At 38.6% G+C, this 23,578-nt stretch overlaps 1 protein-coding gene and 1 pseudogene across 1 annotated transcript; one reads left to right on the forward strand and one right to left on the reverse strand.

Annotated features, from left to right (window-relative positions):
* Positions 1 to 1,089: 1,089 nt before the first annotated feature.
* On the forward strand, positions 1,090 to 2,017 carry LOC139454353 (uncharacterized; annotated as a pseudogene).
* Positions 2,018 to 5,393: 3,376 nt separating this feature from the next.
* LOC139454361 (toll-like receptor 4) lies at positions 5,394 to 12,684 on the reverse strand. Its single transcript, XM_071236010.1, has 3 exons — positions 12,643 to 12,684; positions 9,377 to 9,533; positions 5,394 to 8,638 (listed from the first exon to the last, which is right to left on the reverse strand). The coding sequence occupies exons 1-3, from the start codon at positions 12,682 to 12,684 to the stop codon at positions 5,394 to 5,396; spliced, it is 3,444 nt and encodes a 1,147-aa protein (XP_071092111.1).
* Positions 12,685 to 23,578: the final 10,894 nt, after the last annotated feature.

Raw genomic sequence — 23,578 nt, forward strand, 5'->3', positions numbered from 1 at the left:
TTACAGTACACAATAAAAATGGGCTATTGATCACCAATAACCAGAGGTAGGTCACCATACTAGATACCATGGGGACTTACCCAGCAGTTTTTACACCATCGCTCTGGAAAAAATGTAAATAAAATAATTTTGTATTCGAAGCTGAAGTTGAGAGTATAACCAAAGGTGCTAGTTCCCCTCAAGGACATACCCCACTTTAAACCCCCCAAAAATGATATATAACAACAAACACCATAAATCTATATCATGGGTTTAATTTATTATTATATTATACCAAACTATAACAATATGAATATTAAAAAAAATCACATCAGAGAATGAAAGGATTAAAATCCCTAAAGATTTCTAATATACATGATATTGAGATTCACTACCAATTTCCTCTAATAATAAACTGTTACTATTGGTATCCCCAAGCACCAATACTCAACATGCTCACTGGGCCATTGTCCATGTGGTCATACACGGTGATTGTTAACATCACACATCCTATCTGCAATCAGACAACATGACAGTATAGTTTATAACAATACCCCCGTTACCCTTGAAGATTCAGAATTTCAGGATAATGGATTTGAATCCCAGCGTCGCCCTGATCACGACTCTCCTATTGTCAGCAACTTGTCCATGCCTTGTGGCCACAGTAATAAACGTAACTGAAATATTGTCCAAAGCGGCGTAAAACCCAACTCACTCGCTCACCTGGAGGTACATTCTTTTGCTGGGTAGTGTTGTATTTCGTGGATTTTATCATTAACCCCGCCCCACCACATCTAGAGTCAAGTATTAGGTCTTTTGTTGTAATATCTCATTCCAAGGCAAGGCATATCGAAGATTTTCTAAGGCAGAATGGCGTCTTCGGCATTCAAAATGTTTCGCAAGAGCCGGGTAATGATCATCGACTGGCCAACATTTGTTTTCTGACTGACTATAGTCGTTACTCATGCTGTCAACCACGGAACTGCTAGCTTTGTTCAGACTATTTACAACCTATTTATAAGCCGTTTTGGAATATTGCTGACAGCGATGTAAAACAACGTTCCGTCACTCTCTTTCTCGCCACACTGTTCACACTGACCACTGTTCATAATGCGTGAACTATTGTAGGCCACTGTTCTTGATGCGTGCACTATTGTAGACCACTGTTCATGTTGTGATTTTTACCATATCGGAAAGAGAACCCTTTTTTCAATTACGTGCAAACTTGACATTGATATAAAATTCGGATTGGTTACAAGACAAAATAAAAATATATTTACTGCTATGATAAAGGAAATGTACACAATGTAAACTACGTTTATAACAAACACGCTTATAACGAACTGACGGACAAAACGAACTGTTTTTGGTCCCATTCATTTTGCTTTATATACGCTGTATATACATTGTTTATATGTGCATAACGAACTTCGGTTATAACGAACTAAATTTAGTGGTCCCTTTACGTTCGTTACAACCGTAATTAACTGTATGTTGAAATGAGACTCGCGATGATCAGAACGATTTGAAAATATTTTTTGTTGCTAATATAATATTTTTCGTCCTTCAGCATCTTACAGCAGCTTTGCCGTAGTTACCCAGGCACCAAAATCTGACCGTAAAGAAACCAACAACAACGTGATTGGTTGGGTACTAGGGGCCTTAGGGGTGATGGTAATCATCGGCTTGGTTATCTATATCGTGTGTAGCCGGAAGTACCAGAAGAAGTCCACAGCGAAAAGAATCACCAAGAAAGTATTCATTACAAAGCCCGACGGATCACTGGGACCGGCCTTCAAGACCTCCATTAAAATCAGACCAAGTACTGACCTCAGAGGTAAACTGCATCGATGAACCTTCCGTTCCCCAGTGCATCCTCCATATCAGGAGCTGAACCCAAACCTGGTGTCTCCAGGAAGCGCCCCCCCCCCCCCCCCCATCCATCGACTCAGCGTCTGTGGGGGAAGATAATATACCGGCGGCTTTCAGATACGTCGACCCAACGTACCCACCTGGATACAGATCAACTCCGTATTGAGCACCATTGTTAGACATGCCGACCCAACGTACCCACCTGGATGTGGATCAACTCTGTATTGAGCACCAATGTTAGACATGCCGACCCAACGTACCCACCTGGATGCAGACCACTTCACTATTGAGCACCACCGTTTTCTTACATGTTTTAAGCTATATATCCTTGGAGATGCTCTTAGTATCGACGTCATGTGCTACTCCTGACACTGAAATGACTAGAGTGTAACTGGTCATGAAATATAACGTTTTCATTTTGTTTGTATTTTACCCATTTGCCTGTATGTGTTGGATTATGAGTAACAATGATTTATACATCATTACATACATTTCATATTCTTAGTAGATTAAGCAAATAACTTTCAGCGTCAGAAATAATTCCATCCATCTGGGGTAAACACCAGATCTTTATTCCAAACACATATGTCATTCAAATATTTACAAATAGTTGGGGAAATGCGTATATAGTGGTAAATGCTCAAGCACTGTGCAGTGTTATTCCCTTTGGCTGTTAATTGGTCTTGATAAACCTGTAAACCACATATAGAACGCAGATCTTCCATTGAGGTGGATCAAACAGCAGGAATGCCGACATTCAACAATCATTTTGCATTTTACCATGGCGGATCTTAAACCTGATCTTCCAAACTTCTCAGCAGTTTCCTTAACTTATGGAGGTAAACCGGGGGATATTTCCTACACCATACTTGTGGCGTCCAGTTCGATGTAATTCTTGTTTGTTTTACTTTGATGTTTGGATTTATGTGAAGCACAAGTGACAATACAACAAACTGTTCATGTTATTTATATACCTTCGTGTGTTTATACTTAATTATTCTCAAAGCAAGGCTTACTGTGATTATCCTGTTTTGGCGTTCCTTATATTTATTTATTGAAAACTACATTGAACCTTTCTGCTACCTTGTATTTGGGTGCTTACATTTCAGTTTATTGTTGCATCTTTTAGGTTACAACTTCCATTGATAAATAAGTTATAAAGAACGTAATTCGTGTCGCCTAACGTTTGTACAGGACCCAAACCCTGAACGCAGTAAGAAGTGCATGCAATGATTTGCGTACGATTCCAGATATGAACTTACTTTGGGTGTATATTTTCTATACACCTACACATATGAAACATTTGTTCATCATCCGTTATTGTCGTTATTGTCATGTATGCTATGACCGGATGTGCTGAAATATTCAGAGGTTAATACCTAAGTAAACATTTACTTTTCTAATTTCGATTTTTATTCTCATGGCTTCGAACATTTGGACTATTTTTTGAATGTGCAAGGGTTTGAAATATGGGCATTCCCAGTGCTAGGAAACACTTCTGTTTCTAAATTTTCAAATGTTTTAGTGCCTGTGGTGTTTCGCATGTATTTGACTTGTTTTCATATTACCGAATCTAAAACAAGATGATCATATATTTTTCCACCATCTGACACATTCGGGCTCACATTGTCTTAATTTTACACATGCTGATTCAGATGGCATCAATGCTCCAACAATCTCAATAACCTGAAAGCGCTAAGGGCCTGACTAAGCAAAACACTGTTATGCAAGCTGACACGTTTCCATCTGGTCAATAGCATAAACACTTCCCTTTATCCGGTTGCACGTTCATCAGACACCTCGGCCAAATGATGCATATTTTTCAAGCGTTTGTCAAATGGACCTCGGATTACACCTTCATTTCTAAGCATGAATACTTGTGGAAAAAATACTGTCCTTTCGTGTGGTGAATAAGCGTTCCATGTCCCCAGTCAATGCGTTGCGAGAATTGTATTTGGTGTACTGACTTCCAAGAAGATTACTTGGAAGCTGCCAAGAAATAACGAACGTGAAAAGTGGTACGCTTTCCTTTTTATTATGACTGGTAGAAGGCGTTTATCGGTTTTGCAGCATTCATTACCAGGCTGTTGTATTGCCCTTAAATGATCCACGAGTACAGAATAAGGATCACATTCAGGTGTTTGGAATGGATGAAAATTAATAAGATACATGACACTATGCAATGCAATGATTAAATCAGTATCTCTGGACGGATTTGTCACATACTGTATTGGCCATGCATAGAACAAATATGGTTGAAACTGCTCAGTGTCACATATTGATATCACCTTGTTAACATATACTTCATAGCCAAGCTGGACCTAGGTGCTACATGTCATTTTTACCATTGATTTTCTTGTCCAGACTCGAGTATCTACTGTCCCTTATGGTACAAGTATGCATGTAGTTGGGATATTGGTCACTGCAGTGTTGAGCATCACTCACTCACTCTTGTGAAAAGAATTTCTTTACTACAGATGAAAGCAAACATATTTATTTATCATTCTTAAACAAACGTAAAAATTACAATCATATTCATAGGTACAGTCGATAAAAGTAAGCAAGAATCATGTGAAAAATAAGAATATATTATTGCTTGCACACATCATTTGAGATGAAATGGTACATCAGACTGGTCTTGTGGCTCAGTTTCTTGCTTTGAAGGCAATGGGTGTTCAGTGAGAATTGCCTAACACATTGATGCACATGTTTATCTCTTTGTACATTTTAGTTTCATGTAAGAATGTAATTAAACCCCTGACAACATGGATATATAATTAAATTTGTTTTTGTTTTTTAATTTTGGATTGAAAAGCCATCTGTAAGTTTCAACCTTTATCTCACTAGAAAAAATAATATAAACGAAATTTGGGTAATTTCAAAAACTTGTGCTAAACACTCCTCTCTCCTACAGATCAAAGTTACAGTTGACTGCATGCCAAAACATCAGTAGAACGATAATGTCAAGTCAAACACCTCTGCCACACCCTCATGTGATATGCCTTACTTAATTCTACAGGAAAAATAACAAGGTAACACGCAATAGAAAACACACTATTAGACCTTCTGTGACTCAAATGATATCTGAAAGCTTCAAATGTCTGAAACTCCATATCCTTGACACACCTGTCCTGCAGTCATGAAGATGTACAGTTTAACTGATTCCAGTATAGCAACCGAAGACTATGTACATGTAAGTCGAAACCTCTGTCACAACCTCTTGTGTGCTCAGCATAATGTCACAGAGGAGAAACAAAACGGTAACAATATTAAAACATAGACCTACCATAACACATGCATGGTAAACTGTAGATATATCAGGTTATTATGGAGAAGACAATACGAAGGGGAAGATCAATCCAAGCACAACACACTACAACCTCAACAATAAACCACAACAAAACATTTAAGGAAATGAATGATAAAATGTATCTCCAGGTTTCATTGAAGTAAAATGTAAGAAAGTAGAAAATTTAAAAGGTCAGATCAATTGAGAAACATCTACAATCACATAAATCATGCTCCTACATCAAAACAACCAACTACACAATACGTAGAGCACGTTCAAGATTTTGCCAAAACACCTTCTGACCTTCCCGATCATCCGTGTACTCTACGTAGGAGTCTTGACGCATCAGCTCCACAATATCAGGGGGCAGGTCCTTCACAGGAATATTCTCCAGGACTACCACCAGCAGTGTGTTTCGTCCAGTGTAAATACTCTCCATTTTGGCCATCTCCACTTCGTACTTACACCAGTAGCTCCTCAAGAAGTTCCTCGACAGGACGATCACCGTCTTCCTGCTGGATTTGACAGCGTTTAGAATGTTGGCAGCAATAGCTTCCCCCACGAGAAAGTCTCGATGATGGATACAGAGCCGAAGTCCATGCTGTCCCTCCAATATCTGCCTCATGTCCTCAACAACAAACCCACGGTCCTCGTCAGCGTAGGAAATGAAGGCATCAAACTCAAACTGTGGCCCACCCTCTTCTTCCTCCACAGCAGCAAGGTAACCCCTGTGTTTCATCCGTATGAGATAGTAAAGATACCTCAGTTTCCATCTGAACCTGTACACGATACCTGTTATGCACAAACAGAGAACTAGCATCACAAGACAGAGAACCCCGATAGAAATACCTAGGTAGGAGGTACACTTTTTGTCAAGCTCGAAGATGATTTGATGGATGTCTTTCAAGAATAGTCGTCTGTTGCTGTCATCAAGGCAGCTGATGTCATCAAGATTATGTAATTTCGAAGCATGATCTCTCATCCATTTCAATGAATTCAAAGTTAAGCAATTGCACTTGAGAGGGTTGTCATTAAAGTACAGCTGAAAATCACTCCTTACCATACAACTGACTTGATGGCGCAGAAGAGATGGAACTTCGTCAAAGGTGTTTCTTGATAAATTTATAACTGTCATATGAAAATTGTTTATTTCTATATTCCACAACATCAAATAATTGGAACTTAGATTTAGGATTTTAAGCAGATTTGTGTTCTTGAAGATTACCTTTGGAAGTGAACTTATCTTATTATTTGATAAGTCGAGATATTCTAGCAAAGGCATTTCACCAAATGTGTCATTCGTCAGGGTATAGCCAAGGTAATTGGAACTGATGTCAAAATGTTTTAAAGATGGAAAGTACGTTAACACTCCCTCTGCTAGGTATTCACAGAAATTGTTAGAAGCATCTATTTTTTCCAGCTGTGTTAGCCCTATGATGGGACCCGTCCAACTGGTCAAATAATTAAATGATATATCTACTTCACGAAGTTTGTTTGGACCGATTTCGAAACGAATAACTTCAAAAGCCATTTTAGAATGACTTACATCGACAAATGTAACATTTGGAGGAACATAAAGTGTAATATTGCCAGTGAAAGGTTTGTGTCTCTTCAGTTGCAGAAGGTGACGTGAATGAAGGCTTGCGGTATCAAAGAAGGAAATGGACGATGTACTTTGATGGGAGGCATCCAGCCACTCCAAATTTGTCAGCATGGACAATACCATCATGTAAAGACCAAACGAAAGGTGATTATCTTTGATAGATATTCTTCTGAGAGATGTTGGAAGGTTAATCATTATATTTCTATCAATTATTTCTATTCTGTTTCCTTGAATGTACAATTCCTCTAATTTCATATTCTTTAGATACTGGATATCTTTAGCTGTCAACATAGTACTTAGCCCCATTATTCGTTCTAATCCGTTTACGTTTAGCACTCTCAGAGAGGAGTTCTGCAATCCATACATAGCTTGTCCCATTTTTGGAATTCCTAGGTATCTGTTATGTGACATTTGGAGGTTACTAAGATTATTTAACACTTCAAAAGATGATAGTTCAATGTCAACTAACAGACAGTAAGACACATCCAGATTCTGTAAGTGAGGCACATTCTCAAATGTGTCATTCCTCAAGCAACGCGTGTAACATGTCCTAAACTCCCCCCCTAGTGATAGTAACCGGAGGTGCTTCAGATTCTTGAATTCCTTGCCAAAATATAGTTCTTCCGGTCCATCAATGTATAATTCTTGTAATGATACTAAATCTTTGAAAGCACAACCTGGGTAAGAATTGTGTCCAAATGTATTCCCAATATGATGAATGTCTTTCAGTATGAAACTGGAATTTGAGCTATATTTAAATACACTTTTTTGGTGTCTACATTCTAATGTTGGGTTTACGCTAGCATCGTAAGGGCGAGATTTAACATTTTGGTTAATATAGAGCTTCTTAAGTTTTGTCTGATGTTTAAACAGTCTGTGACGAAAGACCTCTGTTATTATCAAATCATTATTATCAAGGTGCAAAATCTCAAGGTTTCTTAGTTGTTGAAAGGCATCAAGTTCAATATGTTTCAGTCTATTTGAAGATATATTACATATGGTAAGATTTGGATAACTGAGAGATCTATTTTCCAAACGATGGATGTTGTTTCCTAAAAGATTGAGCTCAGTTATGTTGGGTAACAGATGTGATGGGACCTTGTCTAGTTTCCGATACGAACAATCAGCTTTAACCTTCTCTCCACAAAAAGAACAGCGACACGGTTCACACTTATCTTGACTCGCATCTTGACATGTATCTCGTCTTGCATCACTACTGGCATCTTGACTTGCATCTCGACTGGCATCTCGGCTCGCATCATGACTTCCATCTCGACTGGCATCTCGACTTGCATCACTAATGGCATTTCGACTTGCATCTCGACTGGCATCTCGACTGGGATCTCGACTTGCATCTCGAATTGCATCTCGACTGGCATCACTACTTGCATCATGACTTCCATCTCGACTGGCATCTCGACTTGCATCACTACTGGCATCTCGACTTGCATCACTACTTGCATCATGACTTCCATCTCGACTGGCATCTCGACTTGCATCACTACTGGCATCTCGACTTGCATCACTACTTGCATCATGACTTCCATCTCGACTGGCATCTCGACTTGCATCACTACTGGCATCTCGACTTGCATCACTACTTGCATCATGACTTCCACCTCGACTGGCATCTCGACTTGCATCACTACTGGCATCTCGACTTGCATCACTACTTGCATCATGACTTCCACCTCGACTGGCATCTCGACTTGCATCACTACTTGCAACTCGACTTGCATGTCGACTTGCATCACTACTTGCATCTCGACTTGCATCACTACTGGCATCTCGACTTGCATCTCGACTGGCATCTCGACTTGCATCTCGACTTGCATCACTAATGGCATCTCGACTTGCATTACTACCGGCATCTCGACTTGCATCACTACTTGCAACTCGACTTGCATCTCGACTTCCATCTCGACTGGCATCTCGACTTGCATCACTACTGGCATCTCGACTTGCATCACTACTTGCATCATGACTTCCATCTCGACTGGCATCTCGACTTGCATCACTACTGGCATCTCGACTTGCATCACTACTTGCATCATGACTTCCATCTCGACTGGCATCTCGACTTGCATCACTACTGGCATCTCGACTTGCATCACTACTTGCATCATGACTTCCACCTCGACTGGCATCTCGACTTGCATCACTACTTGCAACTCGACTTGCATCACTACTTGCATCATGACTTCCATCTCGACTGGCATCTCGACTTGCATCACTACTGGCATCTCGACTTGCATCACTACTTGCATAATGACTTCCACCTCGACTGGCATCTCGACTTGCATCACTACTGGCATCTCGACTTGCATCACTACTTGCATCATGACTTCCACCTCGACTGGCATCTCGACTTGCATCACTACTGGCATCTCGACTTGCATCACTACTTGCAACTCGACTTGCATCACTACTTGCATCATGACTTCCATCTCGACTGGCATCTCGACTTGCATCACTACTTGCAACTCGACTTGCATCACTACTTGCATCATGACTTCCATCTCGACTGGTATCTCGACTTGCATCACTACTGGCATCTCGACTTGCATGTCGACTTGCATCATGACTTCCACCTCGACTGGCATCTCGACTTGCATCACTACTTGCAACTCGACTTGCATGTCGACTTGCATCACTACTTGCATCTCGACTTGCAACTTGACTTGCATTTCGACTCGCATCGTTGCTTGCATCTCGTCTCGCAGCTTGGGAGGATGCCATAGCAGTCTCTAAAACAGGGTGTACCAGCAATAGGAACAGCACCAGATGTTTCTGGAAAAAGCATGTACGTAATTGTAAGGTTTGCAAACAGTTTTCATACACATAAACGCCATGGGGCTAGGACTAGATTGCCTTGAATAAAAATAGACTGTTCCCGAAAAAACATGATTTGTACTCAGATTTGCTGAAAATGTTGTGGCGTTTTTTCACAATGAAAATGCATAACAATAGTATCAACTGCGTCTTCAAAGTTAAGCGATATCGTATTGATGAGATTACCAAAGATCAAAGCTACTTTTGCACGACTTATTTTGTATGAGTAGGAAGCGGCGTGATGAAACGATAACCAAGTGTCAGTCAGTGTCCTTTAAACTCTAGATGCATGGCTGTGTTGTAGTTGACAAGGGAGGATGGAGATGTGTGTTTATCTTGCAGTGTGTATATCAAACTGGCTTAATTATGTCTGGACTAATAAGAACACGTCCCATTTTAATTCTGGAAACCCAAAAGACCAGAAACTCTACGGTCTTTGCCCAGTCTCGGTCAAAGGTATTTACAATATTAAACATGCTGTTTTCGTGGGAACATAACAAGGAAGAAAAAATGAAAAAAGAATTGTTCAAAAACTCAATATTTACACTATGTCGCCCATGACACAAAACGTAACTCATTTTAACTTAATTCAACGATTTTATAGCGATATTGAAATATTTCGCCCATGGGCGGAAAAAATGGTTTGGCCCATGGGCGAGAATATTTTCCTTTGCTCAACAGTTTTAGTTTCGCAAATACATTAAGGGATTATAAGCATGACACATGATTCAACTCATTTTAACTTAATTCAACTAATTTTTGGAGTTATTAAAATATTTCCCCCATGTTTTCGTCATTCCCTTTAAAGAATTAACTAATTGTTTACAAAGTATATTGTATCATGTGAACCATACTTTGTATTATATCATTACATTACTATATACGGTACTCCACACAGAGATTAACGAAGGGCATCTATTTGATCAGGGGTTAGTTAAAGGGGCACTGATCTAACGCAATTCCCCGGGACTGGTTGTTGCCTTTGTTATTGTTTTTTCCCAGTGAGTACCCGGATGTAGAGCAGAAATCTAGACTAGCTCGCGACCTCTGTTGCGCCATTCGTAAGCGCATTAGTCACTTTTATGGATACCGGTAGTAATAAGAGCGTATGGACACATTGATCAACAAAATGAAATACAGTTTTCGAGATAATAAGGAAATGTAGGTATCTTTGTGGGTAGCACCGGTAATGGTGACGAAGTTTTGATAAGTCACTTGCTTGGTAATTTTGCGATTTTCGTTTACACTATTTTGACTTGCAACACAAAGTAAATATTTCATCTGAGCATTGCTTTTTTATAGTGTGTATATTTTTTTACTGTCAAAATGTGTAACATATTTATTAAACGTATAAATATTCAGTTATTTTACAAAGTGACTGAAAAACATTTCCATCTGTATTATTATGATAACGAATTCCAAACATTTTGATGTTTAATGTCATCACCAAGAGACTGAAAATGTTACGTTGAAAAGTACATTTCTATGTTGTTTGGCTTCTGATCCTACATAATAATCTGTTGTGATGTTAGTAGGCCCTTTTGGTCGTCTTAATCAATCTGGACAGATTTTTTAGTCAAAATGACTGAAATATTTACACATTTTATAAATTGCCTGAGAGAATCACATTTTACAAATTGACGGTAATCTATACACGCTTACAAAGGAAATGACCTGTGAAAACAAGGTCTATCGCGCATTGAAGAATTTCCCAACCAAGACGTAGAGAAACAAGAACGAATCGGTTCAAATGAAGGAAAACAAAATGCAAATACCATAATTACAACTTACCAAATTTATGTGTATAAATAGGCAGCTTCCTTGTTCGAGGAATGTATCCGTGAATATCCACACAAAGGAATAATGTCCCACTCATCTGCAGCTATACAAAATAACTTATTCGATGTCACGTGTCTCTGTAACTATCAAATATTCTAAAAGATATATATCGTTTCGGGATATTATAACCAGTGTTCGTTTCTCAACTGATCACTTGGATTGTTTCAGGTGTTTCACATGGGTGTCAAGTCTCAAGGGTTGGCTGAGAAAGGCCACGTGACAACTATTTTCATTACGTCCACGGTTCTTAAAAAATCCACTGAGTTTGATAACAATGAGCAACCAATCAACGTATTATCAGTTAACCCTTTGAACAAAGTATGTTGTTTTTACATCGGCACTTCACGCCATGATATGAGTGTATTCCCTTTGTTTTAGTAAACCTAGACATGTAAACACTCACTTTTGACATATCCACTGTGCAAGATAACAGTGATTAATCAATCAACGTATTTTCTGTTAATCCTTTGATGACTAGGAACGATCCGTTGATTTACCTAAAAAAGTAAATCAACTGATCATTCATCTCTTGCTGGGCTGCCACGTGCATATTACATAACGCGCATTTCACCTCACTTCAAACCTGGATTTAGATTGAATAATTACCCCAGACACAATAAATGCCAAATGAGAACCTTTGTCAGGTAATCTAAGTGGTGCTACCACTAATTGTACCTGTAATAAATTCATTAACTGAGCATCAAGTGAATGACGACAAATACACAAGTGTAGGGTTATACGAGAAAACGTGGATGACAACAAGGTAGTAGTAATCGTATTATCGACGCAATCCGAAATCCGAAAATGCTTTCACTGCATGGATACTTTTTTTTAGTATTAAACTATAACCATCTGGGGTATTTCCAAATGACGACTTCCGATGAGCTCCGCCGTTCTTTTTGTCTGTTTGTTTAGGCTGAAGAAATTAATTAACATGCGCCCTTTGTCGAATCTTTATAGATCACATTTAACCAATCAGTGTTTATTCAAAAATGCGTAAAACAAATATTGCCTCCAGCCTCCAAGTTTATTTAGCTGTCCTTGCAGACGGTAGCCCAGTCTCTGGTCACGCTCAGTTGCGTTGCGTATCATCCGGGTACTCACGGGGGAAAAAACAATAACAAAGGCAACAACCAGTCCGGGGAATGGCGTTAGATCAGTGCCCCTTTAAATATCTATAACAGCTGTGTGTCAGTACATCCAGTTTCTGTCAGTGCAGAAAAAATACCAAGTCGGTCAGCTGTGAACATGGTTCTTCAGCATCGGACATCAGCTGCCCTGCACATTTCAGCGCATTTGAATGGATTTAACAACAAGTAAGGTCATCTTGAGCGGGACGGTTTTCGTAGGCAATAGATGGATTAGCATATGAACTATGATTCTCTTTAGGTAGAAAAAGATCCACGATGTTCGACCTGGTAGAAGTGTGTAATCAAACCGCTCAGCATTGGTTTTTGATTGACTGTGGCGTCAAAACAAACTCATTCATGTACTTGATCTGAAGGTTCAACTTAATTGTTATGGGACACGTGACCAAGATGGCGGCAGCAGGTCGGTTTTCAAACCGAGTGAAAAAACTCTTTCATCAAACGCACTATAAATGGATACCAGGTCCCAAAAATCTCCCAACACCTCCCTGGTATGCAAGCCGAAATGTCTACGCAGCTGATTTCGGAACCTGTGCCTCCGAAAAAGAAATCTAAGCGTAAGAAGAAATCCTCGTCAACAGACTCTGAAGCAGCGAGAGACGACACCCCACTACCACAGCCACGCACAATGAATACAGACGAACTGGTAAGACAGTCGCTAGAAACAGTGTACACTCCTCAAGCTTACCCCCCTATACACCCGATGTATGCTTCGGGTCAGCCCCAATACCCGCCTGCACTTCTGCCATATCAACCACAACACACGCCTCAGCAGTCTACCCCTGCCATGGAGATGGCGGCCATCATGGCTAAACTGGATAAACTTGACACGAAACTGTCTAAGCTAGATGTGATTGAAAAGGATGTGTCAGATATCAAATGCAAAGTGGCTAGACTTGAAATTAAAGTTCAAGAGCTTGACTGCTTAAGATCACGGGTTGATGAAATGGACAAATGCGCTTCATTTCTAAGCGGAACGTTCGATGAATTCAGAAGTGAGAAAATAAAAATGCAAAGTGACATAAAACTACTACAGGACCAGATGTCCAAATGTGCCCCTGTCCTACAAGACATAGAACAAGAAAACATGAAACTAAAAGAAACTGTGATTGATTTGAAATGTCGCTCCATGAGGGACAACCTCATCTTCTCAAATATTCCTGAAACAGAGGCGTCCCCTTCACTTGAAAACTGCGAAAAGGTGCTGAAGGACTTCATACAAACAGAATTAGATATCAATAGTGATAGTCTACACTTCAAACGAGTGGATCGGATCGGCCGACCCAATCGACGCACAGAACACAACAGACCTCGCCCACTTATAGCAAAATTCATCTACACACAAGAGAGGGATACTGTTAAGTCAGCTGGTAAGCGCCTGAAGGATAAACCCTTCTCAATATATGAACAGTTCCCTGATGAGGTAAACCAGTACAGGCGTGATGTATTGGTGCCTGCACTAAAAGATGCCAGGAAACAAAACAAGATGGCGTTCATCAGTGTTGACAAACTGTATGTCAACAAAGTTCTCCAAACATCGGTAGCCCCACCCCCATATCGCCCAACCCAGGGTAAAACACGACCCCGCTGAGGACACGATGGTGGTGAAATGGCGAATGATGGGATTATATTGGGCGGACCTGATCAGGGTGTTAACTCTGATAGCCCTGCTCCTAGTCACAAGACAGTTAATGATGTTGTCGTTACTTCCTCCTGTGTACCTTATGCTACTAAAAGCCATACCTATTCCGATGACAAATATCCGTCTGAATATATTACTCTAAATAACATCAAAGAACTTACTGCTGTCTCAACCTGTGAAAACAATAACGATCTGAAGGTTTCCAATCCTAAGAGCAAATGGGCTTCTTGTTATATTTATGATAATGTCCCATTCGATAATGTTGAACACATAACTGATACTGATGACAGTGATGATGATAGTGATGATGATAGCGATGTTGAAGATGATGTAGATGATAACGATGATGACAGCGACGACGATGACAATGATGATGATGATGATGATGATGATGATGATGATGATGAAGATGATATGGTAAATCCTTTTGACAATTTTTCAGTCTCACAAGGTTTAAACGCGTTTAATCTCCTGAGTTTAAATGTTTGTGGGTTGCGAAAGAGACTATTCTACCCAGAATTTGTTGAACTGCTCCAGGGACAAGATTATGTTTTGTGTAGTCAGTCATGCTTATCTTTATTTATAAACCTGAAAGTTTTAGATCATAACCCTTTGTACTCAGATGTTCATTGTCCCATACAATGTTACCTTAAATCTTCCACAATGAAACACGAAACCCCAGCTAACGATAACCAACATTCGGACCAACTTACAAATGCCCCAAAACGTTATAATACTGACAATAAAGACGATTTCATCCATAATATTGACTTGACGGTAATTGATAAAATAACAAAAAGGGCTGAGTCAGCGCTAAAAGGTCACGGCGACCCGGATAAGAATGTGATGGACAGTCTTGTCAATGACACCGCGCACGGGCTTTGCGAGGCCGCACGCAATACTTTCGGGGTGTAATCTACCCGGCGTGTGAAGGCAATAGACAACATAAACCGTGGTTTGGTTACGAATGCCGAGAAGCGCGCAAACAATATCAGAAATCAAGGAAACTATTTTTAAAGAAAAGAAACCCCCAAAATGAATTCAACAACATGCCAAATCATACAAGAAAATTATCAACAAATCCCGAAATAAACAGAAAACTTCATCAAGTCAGCTGTTACGTGATCGTTCTAAACATTCCCCAAAAGAATATTGGAGTCTGTTAAATGCAAAATCGAACGAAAATACTGAAACACAACCCAATGCAGACGTATTTTATGAATACTTCTCTAACTTGAATTTTGATGTAGATGATACACAAAACGACTTTGAAAATGAAGATAATGATCATTTTAAGAACTACGATATAAGTACGTTGAATAATGAAATAACATTGCAAGAAATTAAATATAGCATTAAAAAACTAAAAAGGAACAAAGCTACAGCTCTTGATTTCGTTGAAAACAACTACCTTATCGATACTATAGATTCTTTGGGTCCTCTCTATGTCTTGATTTTTAATAATGTCCTCAACACAGGCCACATACCAGAGGCATGGTCGAGCGGCATAATAAAACCAATATATAAGAAAAAAAGGAGATCGTTCTGACCCAAACTTTTACCGTCCAATTACTATTCTCAGCTGTTTCGGGAAACTATTTACGAGCGTACTTAATGATAGACTTACTAAATTTATTGAAAACAATAGAATCCTAAGTGAAGCACAAGCCGGATTTCGTAAGGACCACTCAACCATGGATGATATATTCTTTTTACACATGCTGATAAATACACTTAAACAATCAAAGAAAAAGCTATTCTGCGCATTTATCGACTTCTCAAAAGCGTTTGACAAAGTCTGGAGAGTCGGCCTATGGCATAAATTACAAAAACAAGGTGTTAGTGGAAAATGTTTGAATGTTATTAAAAATATGTACCGAAATATTAAATCATGCGTTTGCTCAAAAAACAACTTGTCAGACTATTTTGTAACCGCTTCCGGCGTGCGACAAGGTGAAAACCTATCACCACTTCTATTCTCGCTTTACCTGAACGACTTGGAAAATTACCTATCCGCGGATCATTGTAACGGTGTAAAGCTTGACATACCAGAAGAACGCTTCCATATAATTTTACAATTCCTTATTATCCTGTACGCCGACGACACAGTCTTATTTGCCGACAACGCACCTGAACTTCAAAAGTCCCTTGATTCATTTCACAAATATTGCAAAAAATGGAAATTAGAGGTAAACACCTGCAAAACTAAAATATCAATATTCGTATTAGGCATCAAACTACCCCAGAATTTGAAGTTTTATTTTAACTCCGTTGATTTAGAAATTGTATAATAGTTATATCTATCTTGGTATTTTATTCCATCGAAATCGTCTTTTTGTATGTGCAATTAAAAACCTCGCTGACAGAGCTACAAAAGCCATGTTCTGCTTATTAAAAAGAGCACGGAATTTAAATCTACCTGTTTATTGCCTTCTCAAAGCCTTTGATGTTCTAATCTTGCCTATTCTAACCTATGGTTGTGAAACTTGGGGATACGAAAACCATTCAGTATTGGAAAGAGTACATTTGAAATTCATTAAACTTGCCTTCAATCTTAGAAACTCAACACCCGATTATATGTTGTATGGTGAATTTGGGAGATTTCCAATAAGTGTACTCATATATAAGAGAATGATCTCGTTTTGGCACAACCATATAAGTAATAATCGACATGTTATAAAATTTTCAACCCTAATATTGAAATACATAAATTATATAAATAATATTAATAACAACAGAAGCAACTGGGTGGAGTCCATTAAGAAATTATTAAACAGGTGTTGTCTTTCTGTAGTTTTTAATCAACCGGATTCTGTAAGTCACGGCTGGTTAGTCTCAAAAATTGAAAACATTTTAAAAGATCAATTTATTCAAAAATGGAATGTCGATTTAACTACAAGCTCCAAAGCTTGCAACTATAGAATTTACAAAACAAGTTTCAAACTTGAACAATATCTCCTCTTATCACCAGAAATCTTTACTCCAATTTTAAAATTAAGAACACTAAATATTAATTTACCGATTGAGACAGGCCGCTGGGAGGGCATCCCACGCGAATATCGCACATGTAAGCTTTGTACCTCCCCTGCCATAGCCGACGAGTCCACTACCTCTTTAGATGTGAATATTTTGACCAGCAAAGAAAAACATTATTTGATAGTAGATATCTAAACTGGTCAAACATTATTTCCTTTAAGCATTTGATGTCAAATATGAGAACTTACAATCTTAAACAACTGTCTAAATTGGTAAACATATTACTTTCTGCACTAAAGTAAAGCACTGTTGCCACTTGATCACATTGTATGTTTGTATATATGTATGCTATTATGTTGCTCATATACCACCGGTCGGCGGTTTGAGTTAATAAAGAACTTGAACTTGAACTTGATAGTCACGGAGCCGTGATCCAGAGAACAGGGTATCATTAGAGAGAAGAAGAAGAAGAAGAAGAAGAAGAAGAATATTTTATTATAGTGTCACCCGCTGTACATATAAAATGACAAGGCAAGAATGTAAAAATTCAGCGGCCGGCCAAAATGGCCTACGAGACACTAAAAGACTCATAAAAACACTATTTTATATATGTACACACCACATTTAATAGCAGTTATGAAAATAACATTCATAATATTATCCCCCATACAAACATCCTATATACACACAACCACATCCATTCCCACATCCAGGTCTTCACTCACAGCAGCTTACGCAAACCACGCAAACACACCCGCACATTCAGACACACCCAAACCCTCATTGACATCACTTCAATCACATCCGAACCCTCGCTCGAACCCTCACCGTCACACATCACTCTCACACACACCCTATTTCTTTAACACACCCTCACCTGTATCCGTTCCCGCATCCACACCAACTCCCTCATCCGCACCCATCAACCACGTCCTCACTCGCATCCACATCCCTCCCCGTCTCCACAAAAAAGAAGCACCAACCACGCACAAAGACACCAACAAAGTAACAATCTACCGCCGCATACACACACTCCCTCCCAACGACCCCCCCCCCCCCCCCCCCCCCCACACACACACACACACACCCACCCACACACACACCCGCGACAACATGAAACAAGCACCCATCACAACCCCTCGGGCCAGCCACCCATCACAACCCCTCGGGCCAGCCACCCATCACAACCCCTCGGACCAGCCACCCATCACAACCCACAGCACCCCCACACATCAACCCTACAACACAGCAAAACATGATAGATGATAAGAATTATCACACGCACACAACTACCCAGTTTATTGTTTTATATATTTTCTTCTCCGATACATTGTGAAGATTAATGCAGCAAGTGGTTTAACCAGTTCGTCGCACTGCATTAAGAATACGGTTTGGTCTGCCGGAGACATGGTAATAAACGAGGGGTTAATAAGGGATACTTTCTGCCAAACATTAAGTCTTAGATCTCTATAACAGTCACACGTTACCAAAAAGTGAACTTCATCTTCAACAGTTTGGCCGTTACATAATTTACAGACGCGTTCAGAAACAGGGGTTTTCGGGCGTGTATAACGACCTCTTTCTAATTCTAAGGGTAAAGTTCCACAGCGAAGTTTAGCTAAAGTGCTTCGCCGTGATCTATCCAGAATATGACGTACATAAAATGAAACATTCAGTGTATTTTTAAACAATCTAAACGTTCTAAGCTTATTGCCTGTAGTATGGCCAGTGTCATTCCAAACTCCACGCAACCAGTTTTCTCTGTCAAGTTCTATCAGTTTTGATTTCAAAATTTGGAAATCTATATTACCAATATTATAGAGATCCAAAAATGGTAGATCAAAAGAACCAAACATTCTTACAACTCTGCTGTCCCAGGACTTTCGGTATGACAGAGACCAATTTCTGATACGAGCTATAATTCTCTGCGGGGGAGCTGAATTCAACTTCTTCCAGAAACGCACAACTTCGATTTTATGTTTAGTGATAATCGATGACCAACCCATCTCCCCTCTTACAGCCAAATTAGGAGTAGTTTTTCCTACACCCAAGAAAAAGCGACACGCTCTATTTTGGATGGCATTTATGCAACTAAATTCTCTGGTTCCCCAAATTGCTGCACCATACGTTAAGATAGGTTGTACAAGATTGTCATACAAAGTACTGAAAACATCATAGGTCATTCCTCCAACTAATTTAAATTTACTAATAATTACACTGAGGGCTCTTCCAGCAGATTTAGCAATTTGTTTAGCTGTGAAATTTAAATCTAGGTGTTCCTGGAGCCAAAGTCCCAAATATTTATATGCATTACAAATTTCAATATTCTCTCCTCCACAGTGAAAACTGATACTGGAACGCGTAACAGACTGCTGTCTATAATGGACAATTTTAGTTTTTTTTGTATTAATTTGAAGACGCCATCGTCTGCACCAGTTATCAACGCAATTTAACATTCGTTGTAATGAGTGCTCGTCGCCGGCTATAAGAGCAATATCATCGGCGTATAAGAGTAAACTAAGCATAGAATCATCGCCGAAGTCAACACCACAGTGCAGGTCATTAATTTCCTCAACCAAGTCGTTAATGAACACGGAAAAAAGTGTCGGTGATAACACATTTTAGATAAAAATGAAGTAATAATAGTATTACCAGAAAAACGGGGTATAACACCCAAGCCAATAACCTCCCCTCAGGAACACCAGAGTAAGTCAGTACAAGATTGAAAACTGCCCCATAAGTATGTATGACAGGCTAGTCGGGTATTGCTACTTGTATATGTGAAAACAAATTTATTAAAATTAATAGCAAAACTGATGAAAGTCACCAATATACGTGTATAAGTGTTATATCGTCACTGCAAAAATAATGAGTGTTGTCTTTAGTATTAACATTCAAATACGTGATATCTGTATTAGCGATATTGTCTACGTTCCACCGGTGAGTAAGCGTTACCCTTACTATCTCGTAGTATAAATGTTGCAAGAAATTGTATTTCTGAAGACATCACGGTACAGTTTTTTACGATGCATCAGGTCTGCACCAGCGCTTGATAACAGCCTTGTGTTTGGGTGTTTCAGTAGTTTAAATTGCTGTTCTTGATGTTGTTGAATAACCTTTGATACCATGAACAATATAAGGTTATATGAGAGTATGACTTTAGAATGGTAACATGCGTTAATGTATATCTGATATAAACATATGTATATATATATATATAATAGGATGACATAAATAGAACAATGACGAGTACGTCCAGATTAGTGTATAGGCAACATTTAAAAGTAGATGAAAGAACACAATCGTCCGGAATACAATGTATAATTCTGGTGCACTTCCATGTGACTATATAGCATACAATAAGCTTTCGGGTCCCGTTTGGGTCGGTTTGGGTGGCAGCTTAGATATCCATAGAGTAGGTTCATCTCGGAATCTCCCATATAACTGGGGCTCCTCTTCAATTTAAATGGAGTTACTTGTTTCTTTCAAAACTATACAGTTTTAGAGACTAAGCATTAGTCTGAATAGATATCACCAGTTTGGAATTTGAAACTAATCTATTTACAGTAACAGAACACTGTTTAAGTGTCATGTACAAATGAGAAAGAGGAATACCGTCAATTAGGCGGACGAACCTTAAAACTATTAATAAACATTAAAATAAACAATATCCGGAAAATGTATATGCATATACTATCTGGCAATAAACACCAAGATCACCTTCTAGAAAAATAAGTTTTAAAAGCCGGTTGATATTCTTTTGCGTATTTGACGAGTATATAACTGTCGATAGTATAAATAACACATCCCATTTTAATTCTGGAAACCCAAAAGTCCAGAAACTCTACGGTCTTTTCCCAGTCTCGGTCAAAGGTATTTACAAAAATAAGCATGCTGTTTTCATTGGAACATACTAAGGAAGAAAAAATGAAAAAAAAAAGTTTAAAAACTCAATATTTAGACCATCTCGCCCATGGGCACAAGTTTATGTGTTTGTTTCGCAAATATATTTTAATGCATTCCTTTACGTATCATGACAAAAAATTTAACTCATTTTAACTTAATTCAACGATTTTAAAGCGATATTGAAATATTTCGCCCTTAGGCGAGAAGAAGGCTTGGCCCATGGGCAGGCCCATGGGCGAGAATATTTTCCTTTACACAAAACTCATGTTTTTGTTTTGCAAATAGTTAACTTGTATTCCATCAAGTATCATGACACAAAATTTAACTCATTTTAACTTAATTCAACGATTTTATAGCGATATTGAAATATTTCGCCCATGGGCGAGAAAAAGGCTTGGCCCATGGGCGAGAATATTTTCCTTTACACAAAACTCATGTTTTTGTTTCGCAAATACTAAACTTGTATTCCATCAAGTATCATGACACAAAATTTAACTCATTTCAACGATTTAATTCAACGATTTTATAGTGATATTGAAATATTTCGCCCTTGGGCGAGAAAATGGTTCGGCCCATGGGAGCATATTTCCCTTTGCACAACAGTTTTAGTTTCGCAAATACATTAAGGGATTATAAGCATGACACATGATTCAACTCATTTTAACTTAATTTAACTAATTTTTGGCGTTATTAAAATATTTCGCCCATGTTTTCGTCAGTCCCTTTAAAGAATTAACTAATTGTTTACAAAGTATATTGTATCATGTGAAACACTCTTTGTATCATTACATTACTATTTTAAAAGGGCCTTTGGTTGGATGTTTCCCCTGCAGAAGTTTTACAAATTTCACCTTTTTAACATATTGCAACGATCTTTAATGAACCCGGCCTTATCTCTCAAAACATTCTGACAGTTTATCATACAAATTCATATGCGCGTGTACACCAATTTATTGGCATTATTTTTCAACAAATTAAAGTTTAGTTTGTTTCTTTTTCACAACCCATTTTATGTCTCGTTAGTACATCACATTGGGAAATTAAGTGACAATAGATATGCAATATACAGGTACACGTGCGCGTATTTTAATGGGGAAAAACCCGAGTCGTCTTTCATTGCATAACGTCTAGCTGAATATCTCACATTCTAACTAAATCTCGAAATAATTATTTCATTATATGCGGTGCGATGTTTACAGGCGATTGAGTGAATATTATGACACTAAAACAACTTATAAATGCATTGTCACTTTTGGTATGAAAATGGTAACAGTTCAGAAAAAACAGCCTTCTTATGATAATTCTCATATTCTCATTAGTACGTTGTATCTAATTACAGTGTCGGCATTATTTACAGGTGATTCTACAATACCTGCTCTCGGTCAGTTACGATCTACCACACCACGCGCGAATAAACAGTTATGCAGGTGTTGCTGTGGGCAAATACCTAGCCTGTATATGTATATTTTTTTTGTCGATACATGTATTACATATTTTCGTTGATATGTGGATATATTAAGCACAAGGACAAAAAAACGGTTTATGAAAGATGAATTAGTGCCTTGATATATTCAACGAGATGTGTATCATCGTTTAAGGGGTCATTCAATAAAAGTATGTTTGGAGGAGATATCAAAGGAGCCGCCCAATATACACAGTGTCGTCCGGTGTACTACCACCCCACCCTGTCCGTAAGAGTTATGTAATCGGTACACAAATATATTTGATGCGGTGTCAGTGTGGAAGGAGTTTGAATTACGTCCGCCACTGGCCACAGAGGTAATCCTTGATAAAAAAAGTAATTACGTCAACTGGGAATTCAACTGGATGTTACCTTCCTTATATCAGGTAACAGTCCTGTTTGTGAAAATATGTGCTAGACATAAGATTTATAGACTAATAAAATCAATTGTAAGACCGCATGGACCATAAAACCGAATTAAATATGTCTTGGTATCATCTCTTGTGTATTAGATGATGGTAATGACCTGAAATGTTTTAGCGTTAGATTAGGAAGGAGAGACATTAAAGAGTTTTATAATACTTGGGAACATGAGCAATAAGATGTAGCAACATAAACATGCATTGAATGGAATAGGGAAAATGGTGAAAACAAATTGAAAAGGAATTTAATACGAAATTTTTGAATTAAATAACTTGCCTGAACACAAGGGGTACCCAAACTTGTTTGGCAGTTATTCGGGTGTTGTAGACTGTCGAATGGGACTCATGTGTGTACGTAGTGTACACATATCTATTGCAAGTTTTAGTACTCATACACTTTCTCTTTTTGTGTTGATATGATTTCTATTTTCGTACATGATATGATTTTCATTTTTATCTTTGGCTGCTCTGTTTATATATGTTGGAGTAGTTGTCTGTCCCTCATAAATTGACATTGCTGCCTCGGCATTGCATCTATTGACTACAGGAGATCTACAACATGTAGAGGATCTAACTGCAATTCTTGTTTTAACCAAGTCCGGGTTTGA

The sequence above is a fragment of the Haliotis cracherodii genome, unplaced genomic scaffold (genome assembly GCF_022045235.1).
Source record: "Haliotis cracherodii isolate W230 unplaced genomic scaffold, xgHalCrac1.p SCAF_1, whole genome shotgun sequence".
Classification (NCBI taxonomy): Eukaryota; Metazoa; Mollusca; class Gastropoda; order Lepetellida; family Haliotidae; genus Haliotis; species Haliotis cracherodii.